Below are 26,895 nucleotides of genomic sequence, written 5' to 3'. Positions count from 1 at the left end.
ATTGTCCAAGAAGGTAACTTTTTTCATAATGACTTAAGTCACAGTGATGAATTCATAGTTTATATGCATTTCTCTTAGGCGGGCTGTGTGTGCAATGATGCTGTAATTAGGAACAACACTCTAATGGGAAAACCAACTGAAGGAGCCTTAATTGCTCTTGCTATGAAGGTATGTACTTAATATCTTTTGCACATGGGCTATGATATCCTGACAACAGAATGTGAGGCCATCAATTTGATTATTACTGTATTTTAAAGATAGTCAGTGAAGAAGACTCACATTTTCATTGTTGTTACCTGGCTTTGGGGAACAGTTTTATTCCTGTAAATATAGAGCATAGAACTTTTTCAGTGTAACCTTATTCCTCAGTGCAAGGTACAAACTAATAACAGCCAGTGATGAATTTGTTCTTAATACTGAGGTATATATGTAAAAAAACTTTATAAATGTGTGTAGTTGCTGTTAAATGTTTCTGTATGAGTAAAATATATTCTGAAAATATTCTGAAATACTTTTATATGAAGTAAAAGTTAATAAATGTTATATGACTTTTAAGAAAGATATTAATGCAGTAGTAAGAAATCAGCATTTCTTTTCCCAGGCTTCTTTTTCCTTTATCAATTTCTCCAAATGGATATTAAATTAAAATTTGTGTTTGGAAGAAGTATTATTCTTGTAATCTGTTCATCTGTTCATATTGATTTTATATCAATGTAAGTGAGAAATCTAAAAGCCTACTCTGCTATTTATATAACAAAAATAACTTCTGTTTTTTTTTTTTTTTTTTTTTTTTTTTGTCTTTTTGAGGCAAGGTCTCCCTTCCTTATAGCCCCAGCTGGCCTGGAACTCACTATGTAGACCAGGCTGGCTCTGAACTCACAGAGATCCTCCTTCCTCTGACTCCTGAGTGTTGGGATTAAAGGCGTGCACCACCTTGCCCAGCATAACTTCCCCATTTTTAAGAATAGTTTAAGAAAGCATCAAGACTTGTTCAATGAGATCATTGGTCATGAGAGTCAATATAAAGTTATAGGTTATTAGAACATTTAATTCAAAAGAACAAAATTAGTGGATTCACTCACTCATTCATTCATTCATTCATTCATTTCATTGGTCTAAGAATTGAACCCAGGATCTTCTATAAATTAGGCAAACAGTCTAACTCTGAGATAAACCCCTGCCCAGTAGCTTTAAAATGATTGTGTCTTCTCCACAGAAAGCTGCATTTCTCTATATTTCTTCTTGTGACTAAATTCCATGTATAGTTTTTTAAAAAATAGTAAAAAAACATGAATCAGATATCAGTTATCTCCTTTTCTGTTTAACATTATACTAGCCTCTTGGGGAGGTAAAGTGAAATCACCTCCTGTGGACAGAGAGCTCTCATATTTTAGATGAGGAGTTAATGCTGACAAATAAAAGGTAGGCCAAGGTAGTTAAATTTAAAACATTGAGCTGTGGGGTATGGTGGCACAAGCCTCTAATCCCAGCACTGGGGAGGTAGAAGCAGGTGGATCCCTGTGAGATTAAAGTCAGCCTGGTCTACATAAAAGTTCCAGGTCAGCTGGGGCTGCAGCTGTCATAAACTGAACAACAAATCAAATCAAAGACAAATCAAAACAAGGCAAAACCAAAACAAACAAAAATAAAACAGAAAACATTTCTTAAACTGCAAATTCAGAGCTGGGAATTGGGCTTTAAAGGACAGAAAGGGCTTAGATGAACTCATCTAGGGAAGAGCTAGAGGGAATACATAAGGGAATAAATAAGTGTGGAGTAAGTCAAGGTTAATCAGCTGGCTAATATAGGAGAAATGAAAGGTATTTGAGAAAAGAGGATGATTGTTAAATAGGCCATATTCGGTGGGTTATGTTAGGCTCTTTGAATGCCAAGAAAGGTCTGAACATGGTTCCAAAGAAAACAAAAACCAGTAAATTGTCAACTTTTGAATAGCTCAAAAATGTTTTTGGTGATTTGGAACATGACGAAAAGGGTATTGGGAGTGAGAACTACCACATAACATTAGTAGTTGTCAGTATTTATAAAGTGTAAGGGTAAAGGAGTAGGATAGTAGCAGTGGACAAGAAGGATTAAATACAAAACCTCTGTTTATCAGAAAAGTTCATTTCGGTATTGGTTAGGCACCTTTATTCTTACCTTCTTTCCTTCCAGAGTTAGAGCTAGTAGAGAGATTAGTCAGTATCGAAGACTTAGTGTGTATGTAGTTCAGTATTAATATCTATATACCCAGGGTTTCATGTTGAAAGTGTATGCTGCTGATCAGGGAAATGCAGTCCATATAGATGGGACATTGCTATTCACTAGCACATAGAAAATAATCCAGTTATTGCTAACCCAGCAAGCTTTAAGTTGTAACCTATGTTGTTTGTTAAAAAAAAAATCATATGTGGGTTAGAGTTAACTTTAAATTTCTTACCTTATAGATGGGTCTTGATGGACTTCAACAAGACTATATCAGAAAAGCTGAATACCCCTTTAGTTCTGAGCAAAAGTGGATGGCTGTTAAGTGTGTACATCGGACACAGCAGGTATCCTTAAAAAAAAAATTTCTGCTGGACTGCAGAGATGGCTCCATGGTTTAGAATACTTACTGCTCTTACTTTTGAAGCAGGAGTAAGACAGCTTAAAATAGAGGAGGTTGAAAGTCCTTTTTAAAAAAATTTATTTCAAAATAAAAATATTAAATATAGATGATAACTATATGGAAAGTTCATTATACTCTATGTGTAAATTTGAAATTTTCTTTTTTATATTTGAGGTTTTGAAGACTATATTTTAAAAATTTATATTTTTTATTGAGTTTTTGTGCGTTTCATACAGTAGTTCTTAATGAAATTTAGAGCCCTCCCTGATCCACACCTCCACATAGCCCCCCACCCAAGTGGACCTCATGCATTCATACATGTTAAGCCTTATTCGGTCAAGCATGTACCTAGATGTCCTTTGGTGCAGATTCATCCACTGGAATCTAGTCAGCCTATCTAGAGATTTTTAAAGAAGATTTACATCTTCCTCATCCAGCAGTAATGAGTTCCCAACAGTTCCCAGGCTACGGAGGGGCCCACTGCCCATTTCCCTCACACCACACTGATCCCTTGTCTGATTGAGCTGGCATAATCTCATGCACGAGACCCATCATTGCAAGTTCACACGACCAAGCTTCCAGTGACCCGGAAGCCTCTGTTTCCCTATGTTTGTGGACCAACCGTTGCTCTTAACAATCTTTCCACCCCTTCTTCTGCAGTGGACCCTGAGCTGTAGGTGGGTGAAGTTTTATATAGGAGTCCTATCTAAGGACATGCACCTGCAGTATCTTATTCTCTGAAATTTAGCCAGTTGTGGCCTTTTGTGTGTATTGTACTCAGTTGTATAAGGAAGCTTCCCTGGTGAGAACTGAGGGATGCATTAGTAATCTTTCCACCCCCTGTTTTGGTATGTTCCATTAGCCTTAGATGTAGAGATTCCACTGTGGATGTAGATGTCCCACTCCTGGGGCTGGGCATCTCTCAGATGTATAGTCTCTGTGTATGACCAGTTGTGGAACTCTGCGATAGCCTCCATCCATTGCAATAAAAAATAACACCAGAAATATTTCTAGAACAGAAAAATTGTAGATTTTATAGTAGAATGGCTCACTAGCTGCTCACTATAGTGAGTATGTTAAATGGGAGATACATTAAAAGGAGATAAACAGGTCCCTGAAATCAAGAAATTTGAGGATATTTGAAGAATTTGAAAAGCATCCAGAGATGTTTAGAAGAGGAGGAGATATGTAATAAGGTTCAGGTGAGGGGGATGGGGATCGTAAAAAAGACTTAGGGGTTAATAGTAGCTGTTTTGTACTGTAACACTGGATATTTGGAAGATAATGTAGCAAAGCCTTCAAAATGAGAGGAAACTTAGAAATGTGAGAAAGAAAATAAAAATGTACGTCACACAGTCTTATTTAAATGAAAAAGATACTAGTAGGCAGTAAACCAAGGAAGAGGAAGACTTAGAATTGAGAAGGGCCAGCTTGAATTAGAAAAATAAGGTGAGCAATGCTTGAAGTAAAGGAGGTCTCCAGTAAAAAGGGCAGTGCTACTTACCTGTTCCTTTTATCATGTAAAAGTTATCATAGCAGAATTGTTTGGTATCCCATTGGAGAGTTTGGGAAGAATGAATGAGGTAGACCTTAGAAAATATAAAAAAGTATTAACTTTATACATGACAAAATTTTAATAGAAGAAGATGAATAAGTTGATTTATTGGTGAGGATAGGCCTTGTAGACAGCATCACACCCTCTTGCTACCTCCTTGGCTCCAGATACCTGCTCATTGTAGTTATTGGAATACTGGTGGATAGAAGCTCCATCTCATGCTGAACCAACAGTGGTATAGCCATGGGTAGAGGAATACAAACAATGCAGCAACTCCTAAATTTCCGTCTGTAAATGACACAAATTCTTTTCATAGTTATTGGGTAAAACAAATCGCATTTGACTTTGGGGATAAGGGGCGCATGAAGGAAATGCACTCCTGCTTGCAAAGAGAATCAGGATGTTGGAGAGCCACTATAGTTAATATTGTACTGGGCTCAACAGGGAGGAATTACAATATAAGTACTAATGGTGCTTGACATCCTAAAGATAGAACGGGGCATAGGTAATGTATGTGGCCAAATTAGTATCCCAGTAGACAATGTATAAAATTGGTAACTGAAGGAATTGCATTCTAAATGTCTTCAAATCTCAGTGGTAAAAACCAAAGAAATAGCTGGAAGCGTTCTAATGGATTAGCTCTGATGGAGGAAGACCCCGAGTGAGAAGGATTGGTAGGGACTGCAGTTCTTCATTGTAAGTTTCTGAGTATCATTTTGTATTTGTTTTTCCCATCCTATGGAATGAACTCAGGGCCTGCCCTGCACATGCTATGCTAAATATTCTATGACACATAAATCTGGTACTATTCTCAATTACGAGGTGGCTGTGAGAAAAAGCAACGTAGATAGGTATGTATGTAGGCATAGACATATTACTAGTAATTGATTAAGAGCCTGAACTATTATCCATGGGTTGGCTTTAGAGCTCATCTATTTTCTTTCTACACTGTGAGAAACTTTGTCCCAAATCTCAGAGTGCCTAATTTGCAGCTGATTATAGCATTGCCTCCAATGTAATGGATGGTGGGACAGTTTTTTTTTTTTTTAAATAGAAAGATACAGAAAACTCCCATAAGTGTTTTTAATCTTAAAGTGTTACTCAAGGCATTAGATTTGAATAATTTCCCTAAGGTTTACAAGAAATGGACATCCCCCCTTTTTTTATTCCAGTAGGAGATACGTACAAGTTGAATTTAAACATCGTATGCTTTCTTCCTAGGACAGACCAGAGATTTGTTTTATGAAGGGTGCCTATGAACAGGTGATTAAGTACTGTACTACATACCAAAACAAAGGGCAGACCTTGACACTGACCCAGCAGCAGAGAGATCTATACCAGCAAGAGAAGGCACGGATGGGCTCAGCGGGACTCAGAGGTAAGGCTGATTTCAACGTAATCCCTGAGCTGGCCAAGAATACCTTATTTTAACTGCAGATAAATTCATACTTTACATCTGAGCTGTCCAAATCTATTCAGGCTTCAAAGAACCTTTGCCATTTTTGAGGTGTTACATTTTATTAGTTGGTGAACTGATCTGCAGTGATGGTAGGTCAAGAATAGAGAAAAATATGAACTCTTTACTTCCTATAGATCTACAGTGTTCTTGCTGTAAGGTAAGGATTTTATTTTAAAGTAGTTTATCTTACTTTGGAAGTTTTTTATTACATTTATTTTGTATGTGTGTGGCACAGTATGCATGTGGAGGTCATAGGACAACATGTGAGACTAAGTTCTTCCTTTTAGTGAGTTCTAGGGGTGAAACTCAGGTTGAAAGACTCTGTGGCAAGTACCTTTACCTGTGATGGACCTTGTTTTGTTTTGATTTGTTTCTGAGACATGTTCTTAAAGCTGTAGTCCAGACTGACCAGACTTGATTTGTAGCTCAGACAGGCCTTAAATTAATAATCCCTTTGTCTCAGCTTTCCAAGTGCTAGGGGTTATAAGCATGTACCATGTTTATCATGTGAGAAGTGCTGAGATACTGCTTATGTATATGTTGCTCCTTGAATGAGATAGGGATGAGGAAAGATTGCAGTGTCTCCTGGGCACCACACACCAGACTCTCTGTCCTAGGAGTACCATGTGAAGAATTGAGGGGTGGGAGTTGGGGCCATACCTGGTTCTTCTGTCAACAGTCACTTGGCTTACGGAAATTATATAGTCTCATGAGGAAATGGGACAAGTTAGCTTCCTTACTTTCATCATTTTTAATGAATTGGAAGTCAAATGCTACAATTTCTTGGAGAAACATAAGTGTGTAAAAGAAATCTTCTTGTGATTCATTCTTCAGATTTAAAACATTTAATAGGTTCATAGGACTTCTGTTGGGGGGAGGCACGGACGGATGGGTGGACAACTTACGTGGGTGTGTGTGGATACCAGAGGATGTTAGGATGTCTTCCTTTATTGCTCTCCCACTGAAACTTGGAGCTCAACTGTTTTGACTACACTTGGCTGGTCAGTGTCCCCAGGTTGCTCGTGTCTGTGCTCTCCAGTACTAGAGTTACACATGCACACCACCATGCCCAACTTTTTTTGTGTGCTGCTGGGGATCTGAACCAAAGTTGTCATGCTTCCATGCCAAGCAATTAACCCATTGAGCCAACTCCCCACCCGGATTAGGTTCTCATAGCAAGCTAAGCCTGGAAAGGCATTCTTGTGGGCAACAAGTGCTGGCCCCAGGCTGCTGCCATGCTTCCTTTGCCTCTATGGACTCTGTACTAGTGCCCAGGCTGCTGAACAAAGGTCACTCCAGATGTCCTCCCTTCAGCTAGGTGTGTCATCTCAGAACCTCACAATCTCCGTGGAAAGGGGAGGAGAGCCTCCTGGCTGAGAAATTGGTTTGTAATGGGTCTGTTTTTATACTAAAAAATATTTTAAAAGAAAAATAGCCTTTCCTCCATTTCATTTTGATAGTGTAAGGGGCTTGATGTCAGGCTTCAGAGCTTTTATTGTTTCATTCCATAGGCCTGAATCCTGAACAGAGGTACCTTAAGTCTTGTAGATCCTTAAGTCCAAGGCAGAATGTGCCTCCCATCATCAGTTTTGGGGCAGGAGAAGAACCTTTTCTGAGGTTGAACTTAGACAAGCGATAGAGTAGAGGTAGCTGTGAGACCCACAGTGGCTGTGGCAACTTCTCAGAGTGATTCCTGGAAAGATTGGTTCAGAAACCTGTTATCTCTTTCTCCCTGTTTGGTTACACTTGAGACTTTGAAATTTTTTTGGCCTACTTCTGCTAAACTGCACATGAAAAAAGAAAGAAAAACTGAAATAATAAAAGGTGAGGTGGGACAAAATGCAGCCCCCTTTCTATCACTTGCCCTCTGGGATGTCATCACCTCCAGCTTATGATATTTATTTCCAGCTGTTAATAAAGCACTGAAATGTTAGGGACAAAAGGCATATGGGGGTAGAGGCTAAGAGTTTTGTAACTGTTAGCAGGTCTTAACAAGAGAGCCTCAAATTTACATGGATTCAGAAAACTTCAAGGACCTAAAAAATCCTGGAATATGCTTCTTATTTCCTTCACATTTTTATTTTGACTATTGTTCTTCATCTGAAGAATTGCGGATGATTTTGTGTATGGTTAATGTTGTAACATTGTGAAATAGACCAGAATTGGTAGAGAAAAAACATTGTTTCATAGGATTTTAGGAAATACCATGATCTTTGTCTCTCATTTTATGTCTTTTCTTCACTTCCTTTCTCTCAGTGTGATTACTGTATTGGAAGAACAATGATTTAAAATTTTAATTGGTTGGCTGGGCGTGGTGGCAAATGCCTTTAATCCCAGCACTCTGGAGGCAGAGGCAGGCGGATCTCTGAATTCAAGGCCACCCTGGTCTACATAGTGAGTTCCAGGTCAGCTGGGGCTAAGGGAGACCCTGTCTCAAAAAGACCAAAAAAAAAAAAAATTAAATTGGTTCATAGTTATGTTTTATCTTATAAACCTTGTTTCTTAAAATGCCTGTGGTTCTAAACTGTTGTCAGAAGATATATTAGTTACTTTTCTTGTGACTATCTACTTGATAAGAAACAACTTTAGTGAGGAAGAACTTGTTTTGGCTCACAGTTGAAGGTTGCAGTCCATCCTGGTGGGGAAGGCATAGTGGTAGGAGTGGCTCAAGATGGCAACAGGAGTATGAGGTAGCATCTCAGCATCAGGAAGTAGAAAGAGGGCAGAACAGTGGAGCTATAAAGTTTAAGGTCTGCCCCACAGTAACTTACTTCCTCCAGATAGGCCCCACCTTGTAAAGGTTCCACAACCCCACAAAATCAACAAAAAATACCAGCCAAGGACCCAATGTTCAGACACATGAGGCTGTGAAGAACAGAATGTTCAAACCATAATAATTATTTTACGTTTAGGGACTTCTGTATGAACAGTATTTACTGACTCTTGACCCAAAGAATATCTACAAAGATCTTCATTAATGCTAAAGATACAAAACAAAGAGATATAGGTTACAACCTCTAGGCCAGAGCCACTCCTCCATCAGGAGTACTCATAACTGATCTCTCAGGATCTGCTGACACCAAATTGATATTTATTGTCCCCTTTGATTGCCCCCTGCCTCTATTCTAGCACCAAGATACTAGGTGGCTCATTTCCTTTGTGACAGCCTGTGTGACCCACATCTACATACTTAGATACAACTTTCTTAAAGTGGAAGGAAAACAGAAGTGGCTTACCTTCAACTTTGATTTTTCCAATCCTCTATACACTCTGCTTGAGTAAGAATATTTGGGTTTCTATGGAGCTTTCCAGTGTCCCTCTGAGGTACTTTTAGTTTACTGTGCTTCTGTGGGTACTTTTTGGTAAGCATTCACTCTAATAATACCCTAATGCAGGTACATTCTTTTGGTTCATAATGGTAGTTACTAGAGGTTTCAGAGTCCTGAGAGTAAGCTGATTAATATTTGAAAAATGTACTAGATTATGCTAGATCTTATTGCCAATTGATGAAAGAAAACAATACACATTGATGGGATAGTGTTATTTATGAACTCAACCAAAGTTATAAATAAAAAAGGCCTGTTAATGTTTGAAAGCAGTGAAGCAATCTAAACTTTGTTGGTATGAATGGCCTTATAAGACTTCAGATCTTTGCTTTCCAGAGTTTGACGTAAATATCCAGAACCATTAAAATATAATATGTTGGCATGTAATAACTTTGAATTGTAAAGAATAGGCAAAAACTACAAATGACATTATAGCCTATGTGATTTATTGTCAACTATGTTCTACTGTTTTAATGATTTGTATTTAATCATTTGGGTTTTATTATTTCCTAAGTTCTCGCTTTGGCTTCTGGTCCGGAACTGGGACAACTGACCTTCCTTGGCCTGGTGGGTATCATTGACCCTCCGAGAACTGGTGTGAAAGAAGCTGTTACAACCCTCATTGCCTCAGGAGTCTCCATCAAAATGATCACTGGGGACTCTCAAGAGACTGCAGTTGCAATAGGTATAACTGCACTGCTTTCTTCTTAAAACACTGCAGTACATAGTTTTGTGAACTTTTGACTTGTTTACGTACTGAGATTATACAAATACAACTGATTGTTGTTTTGCTCAGACTCTGAAAAATTGTAGGCAAATTGGATTTTAGTTGAAGAATAATGAAAACACATGATAAAATCATTATGAAATCATTTGTACATTTATCCACAGAAGGGTAATTGACATTTTTTAGCTTTATAATCTATTTACTGATAAAAACAATAGCTTTGGAATTTTTCCTTAGTTTTTCCTTTCAACTGATGTTTTAGTTCACAGTATACTTGGACAGATATACTAAGGAGAGCTTCCTGTATATTTCTGTGTTCTCATCAGATATATACCCATGTGTTTTGAAAACTGTTTGTAATTACCTTAAATAATGTAATGGGGGAAGCATGAAAGCCAGTCTTTCAGAGCCTCTAAACTATAACATAATATTTGGTAAAGCTCTATTAATTCTCACTTTATTAATTTGTAATGGGTCTGGGCTAGAAGTTACAAACTTTGTTATCTTTTTTTTGAGACAGAGTCTCCTACAGCCTCAGCTGGCCTGGAACTCACTATGCAGACCAGACTGGCCTGGATTTCATGAGATCTGCCTGCCTCTGCCTCCCAAGTGCTGGTACTAAAGGCTTTGCGCCACCATGGCAGATTCAAACTTTGTTATCTTAAGAAAAGTCACTAGAATTATGCTGTTGGGAGAATGACTTTTCAGCTTGTATTTTCATTTCAGCGCAGCTACATTATCACTAAAATGCCACCACCAGTTTTATGGCTTCAGTTATTCTGAATATAATAGTGTATTCTGATCTTGATTAGAATTGAGCAGCTGAGCAGAACTTGGTTAGTCTAGTTTTAATTCTTAGTGTTTGCTGAGTTAGGAAAACTCTTAATTCTTTAAACAAAAACAAATCCCTCAAGAAAACCTCAGACTCACTTTGAATTCAGATAGTTCCCAGTGTTTTAGTTTATAACCCCTTGATATAAAGACTTTTTCTATTAAAGACTTTTTATATTTAAATGTAAATAACAAATCACATTAAATAAACAGGCTTTTTTTCTTTTAACTATTCAAGCAAAACAGTTTGGCTAATTACATTTTCTCCCCTTGTACTTTAGCCGGTCATCTGAGATTGCTTATTACATTTTCTCTCTTTTACTTCAGCCAGTCGTCTAGGATTGTATTCTAAAACGTCTCAGTCAGTGTCTGGAGAAGAAATAGATGCTATGGATGTCCAGCAGCTTTCACAAATAGTACCAAAGGTAAGCCCTAGAATCAAGCCTTTCAGACAGAGAGCCCTTACTCTCAGTGGTAGTGATTACTAATGTCTCAGTGAAACTGTTTATTTACTGATGAAACATGACCACTAAATTTGTTGGTCCATATTCTGAAGTGAAATTTCTTTGAAATAAAATGTGATTGTTATGTATGAAAAACCTGCAAAATCAAGTACTGTAGGAATAATTTAATTTTTTCTTAAGTACTGTGGTTATTAGGAGTTCATACATGTATAAATTAGGAGATGGATTAAGACTTATTTTATACTTCTTACTTATCTGTTGACTGTTTTAGTTTTAGCTTGAGCATGTATTTCCTTTTTAAAAATTGAGATAGTTACAGACAGTAAAATTCACATATTTTGATGTATATACAGTTCTGACAAGTTAATGAAGTCTAGTAAACATTCCCACAAACACAATATATCAGTGTTTTCCTACCCTCAAATTCTTCATGACTCCTTGTATTCAACTGCTTCCCTACTTCTAAGTAGCCAGTGATTGATTTTCTATTCCTATAGTCATCTTTTTTAGAATTGTGAATTAAATCACGTAGTATGAGGCTTTTGAATCCAATTCATTTAACTTAGCCTAATGTATTGGAGAGAGAACTATGTTGAATGTCTTTTTTTTTAAATTGCTGAGTAGTATTTTGGCTATTTGGATGAACTATTATCTTCAGTTTAAGGGAATTTGTATTATTTTAAGTTTTTGCTGATCATGAGTAAAGCTACTGTAAACATTTATGTATTAGCTTTTGTATAGAAATAAATGATCCTTTCTCATGGGTGAATACCATGAGTATTTGCTGGGTCGTATGGTTAATGTGGGTTTAACTTCATACGAATTGCCACGTTGTTTCACATGATAGCTTTATCATTTTGTACTTTCTTCTGCAGTGTTGGAAATTCTGCATCCTTATCAGCATTTGGTTTGTCATGTCCCTCACCCCCTTCTAATAGTAAACAGGAAGATCTTTTTGGTTTTCATTTGCATTCCCCCTAAAAACTTACAATATTGAACATCTATGTACTTATTTGCCCTATTAATATGCTCTGTTGAAGTGTTCTGAATATTTAAGAAAGTTAAAATTATATATTTTCTTATTTAATTCTGAGAGTTTTTAATATAGTGTGACATTTATTATATAACTTACTTTGAAAATAGTCTTTCCAGTCTTTGGCCAAAGAGCAGATTAAATCTGGTTTATTAATATTTTCTTTCGTGGATCATGTCTGTCGTTTCTTAATTGAGGACTGTCTAAACTAGGATTACAGAGAATTTTCTCCTGGAAGATTTTTAATTTTAGGATTTATGTTTTGGTTGGTGATCCATTTTGAGTTTACACTGTAATTGTTAAGATTCCTTTTGTTGCCTAGGTGTTTCTTTGTTCCAGCACCATCTATTGAGAAGACTACATTTGTCATTGAAATGCTTTTTTGTGGGGAGTCTATTGCTTTTGTAGCAAATTATTTACAGGAAAAAAAAAAAAAAAGATATCCCTGCTTTGTATACTGTAAGAACCTTTTTAAAGCCAGGTTTTCCCCTGCAAAATTATTTCTATTATCTTAGTCTGCTTCATGGTGGCCAAATAGAATCTGGCTGTCAGATATACAAGTCGCATAGGAAGTTGGCTTTACAAGAGTTGGGTAGTATTCTTTCATGTTAACATTTAAGTTGTGTTGTTTTTTTTTTTTTGTCTCATTGGTACTTGATCTATTTATGTACATGCGTTTGTATGTCCATCAAATAAGTACTTATCTGGCATTTTGTCTGTTTTCAGTAATAAAATATAATACCTCCTTTATTATATTCATGGGCTGCATATTCAAAATGTACAATTTTCTTAAATTATCTCAACATCTTAAGGCTTGTGGTTTTATAATTCATTTTTTCCTGATTAGGAAATTTATTTACTAATAGCATATGTTCGTTATTGAAAAATTGAAAACCTCAACAAAGTAAGAGATAGAATTCAAACTGCTTATAATCTCACCTAGACACTCAGAGGTTGTGTGCTCACACAGCATTCAGCATAAGCTAACCCACTGTGACTTTTAAAAAGTGTGTTTAACAAAAATAGTTTGTGCTTGGTACAGTCCTAATCTTAACATTCATTTTATGTAACTTCAGCATTTCTGAAATCACTAATTATTACTAGAAAACCTAACTGTAATGATTACATTATATTTTGTATGGCTGTGCCCTGTGCATATGTGTATGAGCATGCGTGTTTGTATAACCATTTTCTGAGCGAAGTTTTAATTCATGTATTTTTCTACTATGAATAGAATTTTAACAATAATAGCAGCAACCATGTATTATACCATCTTAAAAAGATAGATGACCACATTTACAAAATTTTAGCGATTAATACACTGTTTTGTGTTAGCTATCCCATCTTTCCTCTTCATCATTTCCTCTCATTAATAGCTTGATCAATAATCAATAGTGTCATAAATAGCTTGATTAATATAGTATATGCATTGCAGTTAGCCAGTTTGATACTTTGATGTCACACTCTGTGGTTTATATGAAGGTTTCTTTTGTTCTGTATTTCTAGAGGTTTTGCCAAATGGATAATTGTTTTGCTAACCATTACAGTTTCATGCATAATAGTTCCATTGGCATAAAAATCCTCCCTATTCTACTAACTCGTTCTTTTTTACTTTGAGTCACTGGCAAGCACTGAACTTTTTTATTCTCTCTACAGTTTCGCCTTTTACAGAATGTCATATTGTTGGAGTTTTCTCAGCCTTTCCAGGCTGAGTTTTTTGACTAATATACATTTATTATTCCACCATGCTCTTTCCTGGACTGAGAGCTTATTTATTATGAATCCCATTTTATTGTATGACTCTGCCGCAGTTTACCACTTCATTTTGGAGGGCATCTTAGTTGTTTCTATTTCGGCAATTACTAAGTCAGCATAAAAATATGCAGATTTTTTTTTTTTTGGTGGACATTGGTTTTCAATTCAGTTGAGTAAATACCAAGAAGCATAGTTGCAGAATCAGATTATGTGGTAAGAATGTGTTTCATTTCGTGAGAAATTTAGGCACCCCATTACTAATATAGATGAGAACTTGGGGAGATTTGACTGATTTCTCAGAGCAGGTAAGAGGTAGAATGACATTGGGACTGGAGCCTGTGTCTCTGTGACCCTAAAAATTTATTTTCAGTTTGTTGGACATTATTGTACATAGAACTTTGTGTTCAAATGTGTTTACTTCTATAGATAGCTCTAACAATTTGACCATGGGTCAGCACATTTGTAAGGCTCTAAACACTGCTGAACTGTCTTTGGAAGAGGATTCAGTTTCTTTTTTCACAATCTGCACTTCATGCCATGATGTTTAGTCCCTAGACCTCCAGCTGCGTTTTCCCTGACTTCTAGTAAGCAGTTAGATTTTGGATGTGGTTAAAAACCCATTGTTTTGTTCAGCTAGAATTAGAACTTTATCAAGCTTTAATCATTCATTAATACTGTTTTCAGAGCATCTAAGGGCAGTGTATATATTTACTTTGTTTTAGATTTAGGGGATAACTTGTATATATTTGAATGGGCTCTCTCTTGCTCTCTCTCTCTCTCTCTCTCTCTCTCTCATCTCTATGGTTTATTTCTGAAAGAGTAAGTCCTATATTGGACTCTCCAGAGGTATTGGAATAGACTGTATATTACTAAGTGATTGTGAAATCTACAGTTAATTAGACATTTCCCATTAGACATTTGTTCAGTTCCTTTCCTGAAGATGCTAATGTTTTATTTGTTTTCTTCAAGTTCACCCTCTGGTTTTCTGACAAAATTGCTAATGAATTGTGGAAACAAGCCTAAAAGGTATTTAGAGAAAGAAGAAACAAATTACAAATTGTATCATAAACCTAGACAAACTACATCATCTTTCTTTCCCAAATAGTTTGTTCATTAGTTATGGCAGGTATCCTGGTACTTTTCCAAAGAGGTTAAAATAAAATAAAACCCAAGCCTTGAAGTAAGCGTATTGAACTGATTGTTTATCTAACTTAAAAGAGGAAATGTCCGTCTTTTCTTCAGGTATTAGTAAATGAGCAGGACTGTTTCCTTCCCCTCTGTCCCTCACCCTCTTACAAATAAGAACTTTTGTTTTAAATTACAAACTTATTAAAGTTTTTCCCACATCTTAAAATCATATACTTCTATTCCTCGTTTAAGTAATTTTTAGTATTTTGTTTTCATAATTCTGTGGAATAAATTCCCAGTCTTTCAACATTTGCTGTGTGAATACATTTATTTACTTAGGATCAATTAAAAAACAGTATGGAAACTGAGTTTTGGCTAATTGTTTATGAAGTGCATCTAGGCGCTGCCAGCATTTTCCATTGGTAATCGATTTTAGTGTGTCCTGTTTTCTGGTGATTAAAGTGGTTATCCTTGCTCATTCTTTGTTTTCTTGTTTTTATACTCGTACTTCTGTTTGTATGTTAACTCACTCTCTTAACCAATCCTCGTAGTCCTGGTTTGTGTATCATTTCATTTTTAGTAAGTTATATATGTCTGTTTTACCACCTGCATTTGTTCATCACATCAGTTCCTGATTGTCTCTCCTGGATTTGAAGGCCTTTGGGAGGTTATTCCCATCTCTAATCTCTTTCATCATTAACCTCTGCTATAGTATTTTCCTACTTTCCCCTCAACTGCCTTTCCTCAGTACACCTTGTCAGTTGGTGTCAATCTGAAGGACTGTGAGTGCCGACTGAAATATAATCCTAAAGTAATACTCACAGAAAAGAATAAAGCTCCCTGATAGAGTCCTTCTGAAGATTTGGAGCCCTTTTGTGGATTTGTTTTTTGCCCTACCCCCATTATTCCCTGTATTCTTTGCTTTGGTAATACAGATCTCCACTATTCTATCTTCTTATTTTTTTCCTTTTTTACTCCCAAACTGCAGTGATTCTATTCTGTTCTTATCTTTTTAGCCACTGTTACTCTTGCCAGACTGAGAAACAGACATAAAATTCAAAAGGTCATTAATGAAATATGGTCAGATTCCTCGAAGTTTGATTTAAACTCTATAAAATAGTGATATATTTTACTTTCTAGTAATATCTTACCTATGTTAATGTTGGAGCTTATTTTATGTTCATTAAATTTCAGTATTTTTACTCAGCAAGATTGGTTTATTCTAGTGCTTTAAGAACAAATTTTTCTCTGTGTGGTGATAAGTACCACATGTAAGAGACCAAGTAATCCGTTCCAGTTTGCTCTGTGATCAGTCTGCTTGGTATGAAAGTGGATGTCCTTATTTTTTAGATGAAATCAAAAGTTTCGAAATGTTAAAATCTTATTTTAAGTAATAGGTTTATTTATTGCATAACAAGTAAATTGCTACTAACAAGAAGGATGTCTTTAAATTTTTTTAAATTTATTTTTATTTTATGTATATGATTGTTTTGCCTGTGCCTGTATGTATGTAAGTGTACTTGTGCATGTAATGTCTATGGAGGCCAGAAGAAGGTGTCAGAGTCACTGGAACTGGAGTTAAGGACAAGTGTCAGCGTCCTTGTGAGTGCTAGAGCCAAACCAGGTTCCTCTGGAAGAGCAGCCAGTGTTCTTCACTACTGAGCCATCTCTCCAGCCCTAGGAATGTGTCTTCGGTCCAACAGTTGGTAGATTTTCATTTTTGGGAGCCCAGAAAGGTTATAAATTGTTTGGCAAGGTTCAAAAGTGAATTATGTGGAACCAAGGCACAACGTAGTATGACGTTAGTACTTACAATCTTTATTTGAATATATTGTGCAGTCTAAAGTTTTTTGCTAAACATTGTATTTCAATGATGTGTGTGCATCATGATTAAGTTTTGAATAATTCGAAGTTTTATTTAAATACTTACCAGCATCTTTTGAGTATATATATGGCTTAGTCTTCTTTGAAGGTACACTAAAATATTTCTGAATAGATTTTTGAACTTTATTCTTAGCTGAAGAATATTTTCCAAATATGTATTAAGTGATTAACAGATCCAGAGGACATTGGGGATAATGAGAAGTGAATGTTATAGTTCAACTGAGTCCTTTCTCTAAGAAAATAATGATCTCTTATTTTAAGAGTTTATTAAAAAGAGAAAAACTGGGAGCAGTCTTCATTGATCTTACAGTCTAAGATCAATACAATTTCATGGATATAAGAGGGATAAATATTAAGCACCAAAATGAGCAGGCAGACAAGATCAAAGTAGAAGAGAAAGATTGAAATTTTAAGATGGCATGACTGAAAAATAAAATAGAGGAAAGATAGGGTGGGAGTAGTAATGGAGGGGATGGAATGTGAGTTCCCACCATTTTTATTGAAATGACAGGGAAAAAAATTATACAGGAGACGGAAGAATTTCTGGGACAGTGATCTTAATTAGGTAAGAAAGGGGAGTATTAGTCCATCTATAGTAAAATAGCAGGATAGATCCTAGATGCAGCTACTGGGTGCAGGGATTGGAAGATTTTCTTTGAAGTGGGAAATAAGGTTGTTACCTGAGAGTGATGCCAGAGGAAGAGAGTTAGATGGGAGGTATGAGGAGGAGACCAGGAGGAACCAGTTTTCCAGGAACTTAGGAAAGGAGAGTGTATTGTGTGGCTGTTGAAATCGCCATGACTTTTAGGTACCGGAGAGCTGACAATGAGGCTGAAATTGAGATCTTTGTGAAATGGGAGTTTTGAAGATCTAGAACTGTTTCTTTTAAAAGGTGAATGCCTCTATCAGAGGGTGCCTTGACACATGGCACTGATTAAGTTCAATCTTTGTGTCAAAGTCAAATTTAAAAAGTAATTATTTATAAATGCATGTATTATACTGATGCTGTTAACATTGGAGATTTTTAATGTATCTGTATTTGAACAGGTTGCAGTATTTTACAGAGCAAGTCCAAGGCATAAGATGAAAATTATTAAGGTGGGTGGCCCAAAACTAAATTATTTAAATTCTCTATACAAAATGCTTCCGCTTTGTCTTTTGTTAATGTTTGCATTGCAAGGAGTATTGATAGAGCATCAATATCCAAAGTACTGTGAGAGACAAAATAGGAATTTAAGAGCTTGATATGGAAACACTAATAGAGAATCTAATTGGCATAGAAAGACTAGAGAAAAACTAACAAATATTTTCAAATGCAGCTTCTTTAGACTGAAGGTAGAAGTATACTGAAAGGGGTCCATAATTAAGTCATCCCAGTGCGAATAGTGATAGTTAGAACCTGAGTAAATTTAAGAAGGAAGTTTTATGAGAGTGAACAATGTTTCTTTGGGTTAGTTAAAACTAGTCATGTGTTACTTAACAATGGAGATACATTATACAACTGTATCATTAGGTAAGTTTTGGTATTATGAGGCATTCACCACAAATAAGTGGTACCTATAAGTACTGTGTTGCACACTGATAGGATTTGGAAATCGGTAGGTATTGAGAACTTTTCAGTTCCATCTGCAGTTTTATATGTCATGCATTATTGACTGAATGTTGTTATGTAGTGTTTGACTTATTATATTTAAACAACTGAAATAGTAACTAACAGTTGACTAACAGTTAGTTATAAATTATAATAGTCAGCCATTGCATAACTGAGAGTATCTCAGTTTTGACACTGACATTTTAGGGTGGTTCATTCCTCACTAGGAATAATGAGACTCTCCAGTATATTATAGAATGGTTAGTAGCATTCTCAACCCCTACCCAGTCGATGCCAATGGTATCCTATGAATCAAGACAATAAAAAATACTACCAAAGCTGGGTGTGGTGGCATATGCCTTTAGTACCAGCACTTTGGAGGCAGAGGCAGGCAGATTTCTGTGAGTAGGAGGCCAGCCTGGTCTACATAGCAAGTTCCAGGCCAGCTGGGGCTACAGGGAGACCCTGTCTCAAAAAGACCAAAAAAAAAAAAAAAAGAAATTACTACCAAAAATTGCCCCTGTTAACTTGACTATGTCAGACTTCAGATAACAGTTCTCTTAGGTGAGAATGCTAGTACAGTGTTTTCTAGGCTTTTTATTAGCACTTTCATATACTGAACTTTATTAAAAATGAGGTTATATTGATTCTAACCTTAATTATGTAAAAGAAAATAATTCATGATATTTGCTGATCCCATTACCTTGTGGAAGCAACCTTCTTTAAAATATCAGAATTCTTTTCTCTGCCCACTTTAGTCTCTACAGAAGAATGGGTCAGTTGTAGCCATGACTGGAGATGGAGTAAATGATGCTGTTGCTCTGAAGGCTGCAGACATTGGAATTGCAATGGGCCAGACTGGCACAGATGTTTGCAAAGAGGCTGCAGACATGATCTTAGTGGATGATGATTTCCAGACCATAATGTAAGAGAATCTTCCCTTCTGCTTTCCTGTACTCCATCCACGTGGAAAAGAATTAGCAATATGGGGCAAATTAAACCATGCGTTTGAGTAATCTTGTTTTATTGTAGTTCAAGAGAAAATGATTTGTGTGAGTGAAAAAGACATAATAAATGGAACGTATTTTCATTTAAGAAGTATTTACTGAGTGCTACACTGGTGTCCACAATTATGGGGGCTGCCTCTGATGGTATAGTAATGGCTCTTCCCTGAGTCTTAGGTCTAGTTAAATTGAGGTTATCAGAAATATGTGTGTAGTCTTAAAAGTTATCAAGTTCGCATTCATACATAGTTCCTTCTATTATTGTGTGTTTATGTTTCCCTCGTTTCATAATTTCATAATGTAGTTCTTAACTCTGAATGACTTTATGGTTTCAGTTTTCAACTGATTTAAGACTCTTAATGTCAATTTTGCAAAGATTGGGTTGGAGTTCATGTGAATCTTACTTTTTTCATAATGTACTGGATTTCATGAGCTTTACTCATTGCAGTGATAAATTCTCATTACATGTACTGGGATGTTTATTACAAAGTGTGGCCTAAAGGGATGCATTTAGGACCTCAGGACTTAGAGCAATATGCCAGACTTTTGCAAGAATATCAGTATTTTCTCTCCATTCTTGAAGTTATATAAAAATCTTGGAAGGAAGACATTGTTTTAAAAGTACATATTTTTTGAGATTTAGCCAAGTGAATTCTTATAAACCATATCTTTAAATTCTTCATAGCACATTAATCTACTCATGTGTAGGAACAATAAATAACTTTAATTTCCATAACTCTTACATAACTTACTGACATGTGTCAGTTTAACTTACTATGAAACATGAACTTTGAATCACAAAGAACATCATTATTTTAGTATGGAAAATGTGTAGTATTGTCTTATGTGGAGAGGTATAATGTAATTTTCCATTCAGGTATTTTAAAGATTTATTTTATTTTTAGTTATGTGCATGTATTTGTGTGGGTATGTGCACATGTGTGCCGGTAGTAGAGGTTGCAAGAGGAGAGTCAGTCAGATTCCCTGGAGCTGGAGTTACTAGTGATTGTGAGCTGCCTAAAGTGGGTGTTGGGGACCAAACTCAGGTCTTCGGCAAGTACAGTATGTTTCCTTAACTGCTGAGCCATTTCTTCAGCCCCATTTTTTTTTTTAAAGAGTAAGAATAAGAATTTTAATATTGTTTAATGAAATAGTTTAGCTAGAACTTAATTCTTTTCGTAAAATAAATGTTTCCATGTTTTCTAATCTTGTGAGGAACCGATTCTTAAAGTGCTACTAAGTTAGAAATTTAGTTTCAGGAACTGCCTCACGATGTTTTAATACTGATTTATTTTTATGTGATATTTTCTCATTTTTATTTTTTAAACTTCAGGTCTGCAATTGAAGAGGGCAAAGGGATTTATAATAACATTAAAAATTTTGTTAGATTTCAGCTGAGCACGTAAGTTTGCAAGAGCTTTCATCCCTGGGTCTTCTAAATAAATTATATGAAAAGTAGAGCTTAAGCAGATGCCTAGAAATGTCTGACTTATATTATTGAATACTGCATATAAGTGGTTTTCTTTAAAAATTCATTATAATTCTGAAAAACATGGTATGATAAATAGATTTTAAATGTGATAGTTTCTATCATCACTAAAATATGCAGTCAAGCCTTTGTATCCAAAGGTTTTTTCATGTGGAGGTTCACCTGTAGCTCCAGAATATTCAGAAGAAAGATGCATGTGACCAAACACTTAACAGACATTTTCTGTCCTTATTCCTGAAACAATACTGTGTGAGAGCTACTAATACAGTGTTTTCATTATTAGATGATGAGTTAAAGTAGATAAGAGAAAATGTATAAATAGTATGTAAATATTTTGTTGTTTTTGTACTTGATTTTAGGGAAAAGATTGAGAAGTAGTACTATGCCATTTTATATAAGAGACTGGGAACTTAGCATTTGAAGGGAATTTGACAACCAGTTCCCTCTGAATGCTGAAGGATGCCTGTATAAACCTTTGGCAGTTATATAATTGCTTCTGAAATCTAAGGAGGGGGATGGGTCAAATCTCAGTAAATTCATCTTGGTATCTTTTTCTAAAAGTAGAACAGTTTTCTATAGTTAAAAAAGAGTTAAATGCTTTTGAAACTGTTGCTTTCTAGGCTTAAAAAAATCTTCCTCTCATCTGGCCTTAGTGGCACATTCCTATAATCCTAGCACTCCAGAGGGCTGAGGGAGGAGGACTCCAGAGACCTGGCCTACACTACCCAGGGAGATCCTATGTTGGGTTGGGGAGGCCTTTCTGATTTTGCTGCTTTTGTCTTAAGTATTTGGAAACTCTCTAAAATACTCTTAATTTACTGGACATGGTGGCATGGTGGCTCATGCCTGTAATCCCAGTATTTTGGAGAATGAACAGGTTCCTTAGAGTTTAAGGCTAGTGTAGTCTTTTTTTTTTTAAATGTGTTAGCTTTGTTTTTTGTTGTTGGATTTTTTTTTTTTAACTAAAATTCTGATGTGAAGGAAGCATAGTTCACTTGAATCAAAAAGATTTTCTTAAAACATTTTTGTGTGTGTGCTGTGTGTTTATGTGTATGTATTTATACACACATCTGTGTTCAAGTATGTGTACACTTGTGTGCACGTGCATGTAGCAGCCAGAGGTTGATGTTGGGTGTCTTTCTCAATTCCCTCCACTTTAGCTTTCATTTCTGAGCCTGAGTCTTTGATTGTGCCATCTCTCCAACCTCACTCTTGTTTTGAGACAGAGCCTCACTGTACCTGGAACTCACTAGTTCAGTTAGATTGGCTACTTGGCAAGTCTGTCTCTACCTCCCCATTGCTGCGATTGCAGGCATGTGCCGCTGCCCCTGGCTTTTCACTGGGTACTGGAGATCTAAACTCAGGTCTTCATGCTTACTCAGCGAATGCTTCTCTGACTGAGCTAGCTCTCCAGCCCTAGTAACATGAGACTTTTAAGTGCTAGTAAAATGTGTAAAATTTATTATGCTGAGTTTTAAATGACTCTTTTTCAACAGGAGTATAGCAGCATTAACTTTAATCTCATTGGCTACGTTAATGAACTTCCCTAATCCTCTCAATGCAATGCAGATTTTGTGGATCAATATTATTATGGATGGACCCCCAGCACAGAGGTAAGAGTTCCTTCATGCATGAACTTGAAAGAGAAGGCAGGTATGATTAAGACATTTTACAACTTGATCATGGGCAGCCATTTAGCAACATGCTTGTTAGAAATTGAGTTACGTATGCATATGGGGTATTCTTTTTGAATGTTAATTTACACAGTATGCATCTGAGCCTTTATGCTGTTAGAGGTGCCAGCCTTTTTGGGGTGGGAACAGATCAGGAAACACTTGCAGTCCTTGTCCTCAAGATAAAAATTATTTCTAAAAATTGGATGTAATGGAGAAATCTTCTAAGTTCCCCTTCATATCTAGATTCTGTTGTCAGTTTTAGAGACTTTGGTAATGTAAGTGTTAATGGATTTGAATGTCTTATTTTATTTTATAGTACTGTGGTAGTTGGATGATACATGTCCTAGTATTGCAATAAATGCTCCTAACCAAAATATCCTTGAATGAAATGTATTATTTCCTTGGTAGGTCACAGAATTGAAATAAATCAGTTTATATGTAAGTGAAATTGGGCAGTTTTTTGAAAGTTAACTTTCAGTTTCTTCTCAAACCTTGCCAAATGCATAGGAATTTAGAAAATGAAAGTCAGCACTCTACCTCATCCTCATTCACTTCCTCCCTTCTTTCTCTCCACTCCATCTCCTCATAGTAGTTGGGACTGTAGACATGTGCCAACATGTCTAGCGGGGTAACTTACAGGTAACCACAACCAGGGTTTTCTTCATGATTCAGCATTTTATTCTCATAAGAAAGCATTTAGTTTCCTGGATAATTGAAGCTAGGTTGTGAAAGTAAGTGTAAACAACATTTTAAAGTACTTTGCTTTTCTGTTTCCTTTTAAGCCTTGGAGTAGAACCAGTGGATAAAGATGTCATTCGCAAACCTCCTCGAAACTGGAAAGACAGCATTTTGACAAAAAATTTGATACTTAAAATACTTGTTTCATCAATAATCATTGTTTGTGGGACTTTGTTTGTCTTCTGGCGAGAGGTATAGTCACTGGATTAAGTGCCGTGTTGCCAGGCATTCTTACAATAGAATTCTTAATTATGTTGGGCATGGTGGCGCACTTTAATCCCAGTACTTGGGAAGCAAGGCCAGCCTGGTTTACATAGTGAGTTCCAGGTTAGCTGGGGCTACAGGGAGACCAGTCTCAACAAACAACAAACCAAAGAAAACAACCCTCAGTTCTTAATTATTCTGGTATCTTACATAGATAGTTGACAAGTAAGAGACCTCTTAGTGAAAAATACATATGTTAAGCATTTCAAGAGTTTGATTTCAAGCCGGGCGTGGTGGCGCTAGCCTAGTCTACATAGTGAGTTCCAGACCAGCTGGGGCTACAGGGAAACCCTGTCCCAAAAAGACCAAAAGAAAAAAAAAAAAAAAAAAAAGAGTTTGATTTCAGGCTTTAATGGGTTAGGAGAATCATTGATATATAACAAAATCATTTACATGTAGAAAAGTATAATATCCATGAATTTTTGGGGAGAATCTGGAAAATCTGAATCGTTTTTGGCTGTGTTTTTAAAATTAGTACCAGTTAGGGGCTGGAGCGATGGCTCAGCGGTTAAGAACACTGGTTGTTCTTGCAGAAGACCTGAGTTCGAATCCCAGCACCCACATGGCAGCTAACAACTGTCCTAACTCCAGTCCCAGGGGATCCGACAGCCTCTTCTGACCTCTGTGGGCATTGCACGACATGGATGTACTTACCTATGTGCAGACAATACATGCATACACATAAAATAAAAATAATAAAAAAATTTTTAAAAAGTTAAAAAAATGTACCAGTATTTTAATGTCTAATTAACTATTAATGAGATTTTTTTTACTTTCATGTAAACTATATTTGTTCACTAGTTGAATAAATTTAGATAATTCAGAAAATTCACATAGCTTATGTTTCAAATCTTAGACTAAAGCTGTTTCATTTTAAAACATGCAGTGTTCTTTTCATTCAGCCACTAAAAAAGTCATGCTGTTCTTTTCTTTTTGGCAGCTGCGAGATAATGTGATAACACCAAGAGACACAACCATGACCTTCACATGCTTTGTGTTTTTCGACATGTTCAATGCGCTAAGTTCTAGATCTCAGGTATGCTGAAGCTATATTAATTGATTCAGTTTAGGAGAAAACTGTCTAATAGGAAGTAGACTTTGTATGGTTTTATAGTTACCAGATTACAGCCTCGTGAATCTATCAGTGTGCTATTGGTTGGCAGAAATCTCATTTAGTCTTAGATTGTTTCTGATCATTCTTCCATTATTAGCTCTAGCTATAGGATAGATGGCAGATTTGATATCATCTGGATGTAGGACAAACCACACGTGTTCTGTTAAGATGGTATTCATCTCACTTTAGAAGAAAGCATTGTTAATGCTTTATATAATGAGAAAAACAGTTTGTTCCTCATCATGTCTGTCAGTGTGTCAAAGTTTAGGAATTTTAGTTTTTTTCCCTTTTTATATTGTGCATTAAGATGTGATTGCATCGTTTTAGTTAAAAATAAGGAGTTTTTCCCCGTGGTACTTTGGGAGAGCATATGTCCCTGAAACCTAGTTCCATCTCATGCATGACTACTCACTGCAATTTTAAAGTGCTTTGTGCACTCTGGTTTCTCTTTGGTTCACATAAATCTTTAAGCCTTTAAAGTCCTTTATGAACCATATATATATATATATGTTATCTCCATTATGATTTGCTGTACTAGAACTTTCTAAGTACAGTAAATTATCACTAGTTTAAGCTAATTTTTTCAAGAAACTGTAATATTTGTGGATCTTTTTTTTGGTTTGTTTTTAGGGGTTTTTTTTTTATATGAAAGACACACAATTAGGTCCATTTGTTAAAAGGATTTTTGGTTGTGCTTTGAGATACTGAAGTAAGTTTGTTTTTGGTTTTTTTTTTTTTTACGCAGTCATTTTTATAAAAGTCTCATGCTTCTTCAGTAAGCCTTATGAGTGTGTAAGCACATATTTGTGAGGGTGCATGTGCCCATTGTCTGCCTGTGAGTACACTCTGGAGGCCAGAGGTTGGTGTTGGATGTTTTCTTTTATCGATTCTCATTTTTTGAGATGAGTCTCTCACTGAACCTGGTGCTTGTGGATTGGTTAGGTTGGTTACCCAGTGAGCCCCTGAGATCCTTGTGTCTCCGCCTTCCAGTTCTGGGATTACAGATGGTACTACCACACTTAGCTTTTTACATGGGTGCCAGGGATTCAAATTCTGGTCACCATTGAGCCATCTTTCTAGCCTATAAACCCCCTTTTTAAAATTAAAACTTTTTGTTTGTGAATTTCATTCATGCATATAATGCATTTTGATCAAATCTACCCCATATTACCCCCCCCCAGTAACTCCCCATCCCAACCTCCATCTTCATGTACTCTGTTTTTTAAAGTCACTGAGTCTGTATGTGCATGGATATAGGACCATCTGCTGTCATGTTCAGCAAATACTGTTTCATTTCAGTGTCCACTGCTTCTGACTTTTAGTGTTTCTGCCCCCTGGAAACTTTTTTTTTCTCTTTTTTTGGTCTTTTTGAAACAGGGTCTCCCTGTAGCCCCAGCTGGCCTGGAACTCATTATGTAGACCAGGCTGGCCTTGAATTCACAGAGATCTGCCTGCTTCTGCCTCCTAAGTGCTGGGACTACAGGCATGCGCTACCACACCCGGACTTGAAAACTTTCTTGATAGATAGATGTTGATTTAAAATTTATCCTTACTCTCTATATATTATCCTAAAATAATATTACAGTTAGGGCATTTCATATCAGTGAGACTGATTATTCAAAATTGAAATCAGATATAATGAAGTTATTTCTATGATTCGGGAGGAATAATTAGAACTCTCTGCTTTGTCAACAGACCAAGTCTGTATTTGAGATTGGACTCTGCAGTAATAAGATGTTTTGCTATGCAGTTCTTGGATCCATCATGGGACAGTTACTTGTTATTTACTTCCCTCCACTTCAGAAGGTTTTTCAGACTGAGAGCCTAAGTATACTGGGTAAAGAAAAATGTTGCCTTCACCTAATTTTAGATGAATTGCTGTATTTTCTTTTTTAAAAAAATATTTTTTATTTTTATTGTGTGTAGGAGTATATTGCCTATATGTGTGTTAGTACACCTGCGTCATGCAATGCCTGCAGAAGTCAGAAGAGGCTGTCATATCCCCTGGAACTGGCGTTATGAACAGTTGTTGGCTGCCATGTGGGTGGTGGGAATCAAACCCGTTCCTCTGTAAGAGCAGTCAGTGCTCTTAACCGCTAAGCCGTTTCTCCAGCCCGAATTGCTGTATTTTCTAAATATATTTGACATCATAAAAAAAATAGCGAAATAGAAAAGTAACAGACACAACTTGGAAAACGTGTTTTAGTTTTTTATTTCAGAACTTTCAGGGAAGACTAAATTTTCTAACTTGA

General features: G+C 36.2%; 1 protein-coding gene across 2 annotated transcripts in view; it reads left to right on the top strand.

Moving 5' to 3' along the window:
* Atp2c1 (ATPase secretory pathway Ca2+ transporting 1) overlaps positions 1-26,895 on the top strand; it is a 139,252-nt gene that overhangs the window by 108,920 nt on the left and 3,437 nt on the right. For both annotated transcript variants that reach the window (XM_017796100.2, XM_008825104.3), the window contains 12 exons: positions 79-168; positions 2,445-2,549; positions 5,382-5,538; positions 9,460-9,630; positions 10,831-10,928; positions 17,815-17,865; positions 19,117-19,283; positions 20,696-20,764; positions 22,348-22,464; positions 23,310-23,457; positions 24,470-24,565; positions 26,339-26,480. In XM_017796100.2, coding sequence (XP_017651589.1) covers positions 79-168; positions 2,445-2,549; positions 5,382-5,538; positions 9,460-9,630; positions 10,831-10,928; positions 17,815-17,865; positions 19,117-19,283; positions 20,696-20,764; positions 22,348-22,464; positions 23,310-23,457; positions 24,470-24,565; positions 26,339-26,480 — 1,411 coding nt within the window. The remainder of the gene's footprint in view (positions 1-78; positions 169-2,444; positions 2,550-5,381; positions 5,539-9,459; positions 9,631-10,830; positions 10,929-17,814; positions 17,866-19,116; positions 19,284-20,695; positions 20,765-22,347; positions 22,465-23,309; positions 23,458-24,469; positions 24,566-26,338; positions 26,481-26,895) is intronic.

Source organism: Nannospalax galili, unplaced genomic scaffold (genome assembly GCF_000622305.1).
Source record: "Nannospalax galili isolate Female #2095 unplaced genomic scaffold, S.galili_v1.0 scaffold369, whole genome shotgun sequence".
In the NCBI taxonomy this organism is placed as follows: domain Eukaryota; kingdom Metazoa; phylum Chordata; class Mammalia; order Rodentia; family Spalacidae; genus Nannospalax; species Nannospalax galili.
The sequence above is the reverse complement of the archived record's forward strand: the minus strand, read 5'-3'. Positions and strand labels throughout refer to the sequence as shown.